General features: G+C 38.5%; 1 protein-coding gene across 1 annotated transcript; it reads left to right on the top strand.

Annotated features, from left to right (window-relative positions):
* The first annotated feature begins 19 nt into the window (after positions 1-19).
* PIH1D2 (PIH1 domain containing 2) lies at positions 20-7043 on the top strand. Its single transcript, XM_010830326.1, has 6 exons — positions 20-302; positions 1332-1534; positions 1943-2066; positions 2498-2743; positions 3998-4263; positions 6000-7043. The coding sequence occupies exons 2-6, from the start codon at positions 1358-1360 to the stop codon at positions 6132-6134; spliced, it is 948 nt and encodes a 315-aa protein (XP_010828628.1). The 5' UTR covers positions 20-302; positions 1332-1357; the 3' UTR covers positions 6135-7043.
* The last annotated feature ends 1306 nt before the right edge of the window (positions 7044-8349 follow it).

Here is an 8349-nt window from a genome sequence, read left to right as displayed (position 1 = left end):
TGCTCACGGGAAATTCTTCCCACCAAAAGAAGTCCCGAGGATTCCCACAGAAGGGTTTCCAGGACACTCTAGAAGTCCTCAGAGGTAGAACGGGAGGCAAAAGGACCTCTTTCCGTCCTGGAAAAGAAGTGGGTCAGGCTAAGCCGAAAAGCAAGCCCAGAACCAAAAGGAGAAGACTCGGGAACTGGATGTAGAAAGATAAGACCTTTCTGTCTGGAGCTTTCCGGACTCAATTAGAGGTTGTCCCAATGTGGTTACCGTGGTAACAGGCGTCGCGTTTTGTCAAGAAACCAAAGGAAGAGGTAGGTTCGCCGACCTCTGGAAAAATTAAATTTCCCATTTAGTCTAATCTTAATGTAGTATTTGGAGAATCCTTCTCATTCTGTGGATGCTGTGAGATACGTCTCCATTGACGGAGGGGGCTTAGAGAGAGGTTATATCAAGTGGTATAAAGAATATTATTCTTGGCAGGTGTTCCAGCCTCTCCGTATTAGCTTACTTAATCCTCACGATAACCCTATGAGATAGGTATTATCGCCTCCATTTCGAGGAGAATAAACTGAGGCACATGTGTAAATTAATTTCTCAAGATCACACAGCTAGTAAATGATAGAGCTAAGAGTGGAATCTCGGCATTCTGGCTGCAGAGTCCATGCTTTTAACTCCTAAACTATGCTGAGGATTGAGAAAGTCTCATGTGACCCTCAACCCACAGCACACTTCTAGCAAATTCAGGCCCCAGTTAGCATATACCCGGGTGTTGAAACAAGAAAATCCCAAGAAATTCAAACTTTAACTGACCTCTCAAGCGGAGAAGGCACTGGCGACCCACTCCAGTACTCTTGCCTGGAAAATCCCATGGACGGAGGAGCCTAGTAGGCTGCAGTCCATGGGGTCGCGAAGAGTCGGACACGACTGAGCGACTTCACTTTCACTTTTCACTTTCATGCATTGGAGAAGGAAATGGCAACCCACTCCAGTGTTCTTGCCTGGAGAATCCCATGGACAGAGAAGCCTAGTGGGCTGCCGTCTATGGGGTCGCACAGAGTCGGACACGACTGAAGCGACTTAGCAGCAGCAGCAAGGCTTGTGATGGTCTATGCAGAGGTTAAGGACTTACTATCTGAGAGAGCATCTTGAGAATGTAAAAAAGGGTACTAAATAGAATATAAGGAAAAGATAAGACAGTGCTGATCCATAATCTTTTAGGCACTGGTGTTAAGAATAGCTGTCAACTTCAACAAAACAGCCCCTGAACTGTTCCTCCTCCCCCCCCAAAGAATAGATTTGAGGGGAGATTTTTTTCTTCCTTAAGTCATGTCTTTCCACAGGCTTAAGAGGCCTATTCATCTCAATCATGGAGTCATCCTCAAAGGGTCTGCTTACCCAGGTTACTCAGTTCTGGAACCTCTTAGATGATCTGGCTGAAAGTAACCCTGAGAGCTATCAGAAGTTCATTCAACAGCAGCTCAAAGAGGGGAAAGAGCTCTGTGCTGCCCCAGAACCACAGCTCTGTCTACAAACCAGGATCCTGGTATGTAGAGTTGGTGCCCAGAGAAAGGGAAGTCCTGATTGAAATGGTCCTGGAATAACCAGACAATGGCTTACCCTTAGCTATTACTACTTCAACATAAGAACATTGAGGGAAACTGTCACTCTGAATAATGGAAAATTGAATGTAATGTGAAAGACAGTGTTGATGGAATAAGAATGGGAATTTCATATTTGACACATTTTGGAGATCCCCAAATCAGTCATTTTTCTGCTAGAATAAAAATCAAAAGTAATGTAATTATTTAATAGAGAATAACATAGTTGGAGATTTTTCAAATAAAGAGAACTTATTTGGTTGGGGAGGTAACTCTGTGATGAGTTACCTTTAGGATATTTTTTAAAATTTTAAAAACTGGATTTTGAGACATGCAAATTTTTTGCTTTCTAGAAACCGAAAGAAAAATTACTTTTTATCAACCTATGTCAGTGGAAAAGGATCCCAGCTCCAGAATCAGCCACTCATCCAGTACCTCTAAGTATTGGCAGACCAGAAGATATATCTGAGACATCAGGTACATAGAATTATGGGAGAGAAAGCACATTTTAAAAATTGGGATGTGGGAATAAGCATGGGCCAGATTTTACGTGGTAAAAAGGCATTACATATTTGGTCATGGTATAGTCAATGAATAATAAGGGCCCATGGGGTTGCAAAGAGTCGGACACAACTGAGCGACTGAACTGAACTGAATAAAGGTACTTTGTGAAAATTGAATACTATTTAATTTCCTAATAATATGAGCTATTTTAATTCATATAAAATGCCATGAAATTCTCTAATTGGAATTTTATATATATAGCACCATTGTGATTATCTTTGAAGATACAGAAATAGAATTTATACTTTTCCATCTTTATCAGGTTATGACTTAAAATATTACCTGACGATATCATTACTAAAACAAATTGTCTTCATTTCACACCTTCTGAATTACACACACAGATGTTTACACAGTCATCGATGTTGCCTATCATCCTGATGTTCTCCAGGCAGCAGAGAAAGACCAAGTGAAAAAAGATCAACTGATACGGATGGCCATGAGATGCATTGAGGAACAATTCCAATTTACTCTCTCAAACTGTTACTATATTACCAAATTTAGAATAAAAGGAAGCATTCAAAGAATGAAACAAAATCTGATGGGAATCCAAACCAATCCCGCAGACTTAAGAGAGAAAATGAGAAACGGTAAGTTAATGAAATGTAATGGAAAGTGATCTGATTTAAAATGCTTTTTGCTTCTGGTGTACATTTTGCAAACTAGAAGTCGCAATTTTAAAAGATGAGAAATTTAAGATAGAAAAATATAAATATTAGATATTAGAAATATTAGCATGTCCCAACATAGATGCTGGAGAAGGCAATGGCACCCCACTCCAGTACTCTTGCCTGGAAAATCCCATGGACGGCGGAGCCTGGTAGGCTGCAGTCCATGGGGTCGCTAAGAGTTGGACACAGCTGAGCGACTTCACTTTCACTTTCACTTTTCACTTGCATGCACTGGAGAAGGAAATGGCAACCCACTCATGTTCTTGCCTGGAGAATCCCAGGGATGGGGGAACCTGGTGGGCTGCCATCTGTGGGGTCACACAGAATCAGACACTACTAAAGCGATTTAGCAGCAGCAGCAGCAGCAACATCGACAGAGGCTTCCCTGATGACTCAGTGGTAAAGGACTCGCCTGCCAATTCAAGAGGCGTGGGTCAGCTCCCCAGGTCAGGAAGATCCCCTGGAGAAGAAAATGGCAACCCACTCCAGTATTCCTGCCTGGGAAATCCCATGGACAGAGAAGCCTGGCAGGCTACAGTCCATAGGGTCTCAAAAGAGTCGGATACAATTTCGTGACTAAACAACAACAACATAGATGGGCCTAGAGATTATCATACAAAGCGAAGTAAATCAGAAGGAGGAAGACAAATACCATATGATACCGCTTATGTGTGGAATCTAAAAAATGACACAAATGAACCTATCTAAGAAACAGGCTCATAAAGAAAAGACTTGTGGTTGCAAGGGAAAGAAAAATGGGCTGGGAATTTAGGATTAGCAGATGCAAACTATTATATATAGGATGAATAAACAACAAGGTCCTATTGTATGGCACAGGAAACTATATTCAATATCCTATGATAAACCATCATGGAAAAGAATATGAAAAACATGTAACTGGGTCTTTTTGCTATTCCACAGATATTAAACACAACCCTGTACATCAACAATACTTCAATAAAATTTTAAAAAATATTAGCATGTCCTTAAAGATAAATCCTGCAAACTTTTAAACCAGATTGTCTGGTTTAAGAATCTTTTCAGATTCCCAAACCAATTTACCTGCAGCTTTGTCTGCCGTCTTGGCTAACACTACCACTGTTACAGCTCAATGCCTGATAGTATTTCATGTTGATAAATTTTGTGATTTCATTTTCCTTTTTTCAAATAAAGAACTAACCCTTGAAAAGATACGAAGCAGTACTGTGAGCAATTCAGATCAGTTTCCTCAACTTCTACTGCCAGAAGACCAAGTTTCAAGTAAAACAGCATGTCTGATAGAAGAGATTTCTAGTACAGAGATTAAAGTGGAGATGAAGAGACCAGCCTATGAATTAAAAATTGTGGCAGATCAGAATGAGAAACCTCTGAAAATTGAATTAAAAGTTGAATTACCTGGTGTTAATTCAGTATCTCTCTGTGACCTTAGTGTTTCTGAGGTAAGCTGAATAGGTAATACTGTAAATTTCTATCAGTCAATAATCACTGTGTTATGCTGCAGTAAAAAAAAACTCCACAATCTCAGTGGCTTACAATAATTTGCTCAGGTTACATGTCAACTCATCCTGCTTTGCTCTGTGAGTGCTGCACATTTTAAGATACAAGGTGAAAGAACAATTTTCACTTTAGACAAGTCATTCTGATGGAAGAGGGAAATAGAAATGGTGAAACCATGCAATAGATCCTAAAACTTCCTCTCAGATATGGAATCTATTGCTTATGCTCACATTGTATTGATCAAAGTAAGTCAGAAGGCCAAGTCCTACATCAGTACGGCTGGGAAGAACATTCTTCTCACAAGCAGTCACTGGAAGTTACATAATAAGGATGCATAAATCCTCTTATAAAAGAAAAGCAACAATCTACAGTCTACCACAGTCCACCCTCTTGGTCACAAGTATTTGCTTCTTTTCCCAAGAAAAATATCTCCAATCCCAGTATCAGACTTTGAAGTGCAAGATTTTGCCATCATAATCTGCATTAGACAAAATTTGCATGAACTGCAATGACAAGTCATCTATTTCTGTAACCCCATGCATCAAACAATGTAGAATGGAGACCGAATAACCACAATCCACAGTCTCAATTCAGAAACTGGAAAACTATAAGGCACACAGTAGTTATTGATACTCAGCAATTCTAAAATCCTGGTAGGCAGATAGTACAAGGGTCCCTTTCCTGGAGGTAGAGGATGTTCTTGCTGAGGTCCCTTGACAAGCTTCCTTGATTACCTAGCCTCCTAGTTCCATTATTTTCCATGACTTTTAGCTCCATTCTTTGGGAGGTTTTTTCTCTTTCATAATCTACCTTAGCCATGCCTGAAAAGAACGTTGAAGACTATGCTGTCATTTGGTGCTGAGGAGCTTACTCAACCTGTTTGCTGCCCATGGAATGTTGAGGCTGAAAGGTTATTTCTCAATTTTATTACTGGTTGAAAATAAAAATTGGTTCCATTTTTCATTCAAGTCTTAAAATTTATGGGCTCTGTATCAGTTCAGTTCAGTCGCTCAGTCGTGTCCAACTCTTTGTGACCCCATGAATTGCAGCACACCAGGCCTCCTTGTCCATCACCAACTCCCGGAGTTCACTCAGACTCACGTCCATCGAGTCAGTGATGCCATCCAGCCATCTCATCGTCTGTCGTCCCCGTCTCCTCCTGCCCCCAGTATTCCCTTTCAATTCTTTATATTCCCTTGCAAATTGAGAACTTTTCTAACTTCATCTTTTTGTAGTACCTTGTTAAATGTAGCCAAAAGAACCAACGCATGCAAATAACATTCTATTTTCCCATTTCTGTACCTAAAAACACAAGTTAATGAGGTAGATTGTCTTCCAAATTATTGTGCTAAGGGCGTTATCACCATAAAACATAGATCACCATCTTTCCAGTCTCCAGCAAGTTTTCTTGCTGCTTGCTGGTCAGCCGTGAAGTCAATGCCACATAATTTATAATGGCAGCATCCATCTTCTGGTACTGTTATCAATTCACTTTTAATGCACTGAACAACCACCACCTCAGAATCTCAGGGATTTACAATACCTTTACTGCTCATAAGTGGACCCTCTTCTTATGGAAAAGGAGTGAATAACTGGGAACAATAAACCTGTAACAAATTCTAACCAGGAAATACTTTTCTATTTTCATCTTTTAAAATCGCTCTTTATTTTTTTTTAGGATGATATATTGATCGAGGTCTCTGAAAAGTACAGATTATATCTAAACCTTCCAGAATCTGTGGATACTGAAATGACTACAGCAAAATTTATCAAAGAGAAAGCCACTTTAATTGTCACGATGCCATTGGTGTAAGTTAAAAGCATCAAGTATTTGGAGTTTTTTGTGAAAGTCATGTGAATTAGAGGGCCTCCATTATCTGTGAAGAGGTTTATCTTAAAAACTTTTAAGTTTCATTTTCTAGGAGTTTCTTTTGATGGAATGAGATTTTCTCATCAGCTGCTTTTTAAAATTCTTTCTCCTCAAGTAAACTTGGCATTAAGCAGAAACTACCAAAAACAGTACTGCCGTGATATACTTGTTTTGAAGATATTTGTAATGGCCTCAAGTAACTTAAATACCATTTGGGAAAAGTCTGTCTCCAGGTATTATAATATGTAAGAATTCTTTGTTTACTAGTTGAAAACATTTTTGTCTCTAGTAAATTCTTGCATCAGGAATAAATACCAGACTGTGCAAGAAGTTTTTTACTACCAAGATGTACCTTAGCAGTGAAAGCTTCCTCCAGCAGTAAAGATGTAGGACCAGTGTAATGTGTAAACCTTTGCTTCTGTGAACCTCTGTACTTCTATAAAGCAAGCTCTGCCAGGAGTCCAAGCCACCCAGGCCTACCTCCCTTTAATATCAGGTATGGACTTGTCTGTGGATTAGATAAAGCGATGCAGTGACAGTCATTGGGTATTATTACACGTAAGACATAAAATACATCCAACTCTAATTTAAGGCAAAGGGGCTGACTTTGGGACAAGTGCCTTTCTCTTAAGAAAATAACTTTTAAAATACAGAAGTGATGTACTTTTACTCCCATTCATCCATCAGTTCTTTGTTCAATACAGAAGTATGTTTTCCAATTTATATCCAAGTAAGCAACATTCACACCAAACTTTAAACATCCCTTGTCTTTTCTAAATACAAAACACTCTCCTTGTAATTATGTTTCTAATTCAACATAAGGTCTTTAAATAAAGTTCTCATTAATTTTAAAACTTTTAACTTGAGAAACTAAAGTGTGTGATAACAGTAACTGACCTGTGATAATCAGAAATGAGTAATTTTCTTAAACCTGGTGTGGACTTGAATTTTTCTAGCAATAGGATAATTTATAGTTGGAAAGTTTTCTAGAACTGTGATATGCTATACTTATCCTTCAAAAGACCTAGAATACTTTGAGCTTTTCTTCTACAAAATCACTGTCAAACTTAATTTCTATAAGTTCCTATACCTACTTACACAGAAATAGCTGAATCTCTACTCTTGCACTCTCACACTTAGGTGCTACTTACGTCAGGAGTTATGTAATTGTGTACTCATTAATGAGTACAAGATCTAGCATGCTTAACGATAAAATGGTAAACTTACATCCTAGTTTTCCAAAATACCTTCACTTACAACATCTTCACCTCCCCCTCCCTACAAAAAGCAAAACTCTGGTCAGGAAGAGCATCAGCTAATAATGAACAGTTGAGCAGTTTAATCTGAATCTTACCAAGATATTTCTTCTTCAAAACTGAAAACTTTGAGATGGTCATGAATTATCCTTGATTTAGATACCAGACTCTTCTACAAACTTGGCTTTAGAGATTAGGAATCAGTAGTAATTATTTTCTCATGTCCTCCAGAGTTTATGCATTACTGAGTGATGAGAATTCCTTACAGCACATTCCTGGGACCACTCGCACTGGTCAACCTCTGTAGTCCAGGCCTTGGGATACTACTTCATTCACAAACCTCAGGAATGGAGTTTATAGCTAGCAGAGCCAGACCACATTTCCTTCTTGCTATGTACCACCTCCTAACAAGAGGGCTCCTTGAGTCTGAAGGTTAGATTATATGCTCCCAAATTCAGAACTTATTTTACCAATTCTATAAACTCAAAATGTATCTGTATTAAGAGCTTACCATGTATATAGCTGTTCCTGGTCTTAAAAAATCTAATGTGAAAAATAATTACCAAAAAATCAAAAATATTAGACAAGACATGTTGAAAACATATAGTTTAATTTTTCAAACAATCTAATTTGAACCAAAACACTATTTCTAAGACTTGTTCATTCCATCTGGTAAGGGAAATAAACTGAATCCAAATTTAGATTATAGCTCAGGTTAATTTTTAACTCAGAACAATTTTTATTAGAATGCAACTTTTAAATTTTTCTCTCAAGGGAACAACAGAGCCATAAACACTACCAAATAATGAATTATCTTTGAAGTTTCATGTATTTGAACCAGATGTGGCTCATACTACTGATGGTCCCTTGTCGTAAGTTTGTTCCTTCTCCATAATCTTCAA

This window comes from Bison bison, unplaced genomic scaffold, assembly GCF_000754665.1.
Source record: "Bison bison bison isolate TAMUID 2011002044 unplaced genomic scaffold, Bison_UMD1.0 scf7180017864518, whole genome shotgun sequence".
Classification (NCBI taxonomy): Eukaryota; Metazoa; Chordata; class Mammalia; order Artiodactyla; family Bovidae; genus Bison; species Bison bison.
The sequence above is the reverse complement of the archived record's forward strand: the minus strand, read 5'-3'. Positions and strand labels throughout refer to the sequence as shown.

Coding starts and splice junctions, on each gene's coding strand:
- PIH1D2 (XM_010830326.1), top strand. CDS start 1,358: ATGGAGTCATCCTCAAAGGGTCTGCTTACCCAGGTTACTCAGTTCTGG. Junction 1,535..1,942: donor GTCTACAAACCAGGATCCTG/GTATGTAGAGTT, acceptor TTTGCTTTCTAG/AAACCGAAAGAAAAATTACT. Junction 4,264..5,999: donor GTGACCTTAGTGTTTCTGAG/GTAAGCTGAATA, acceptor ATTTTTTTTTAG/GATGATATATTGATCGAGGT.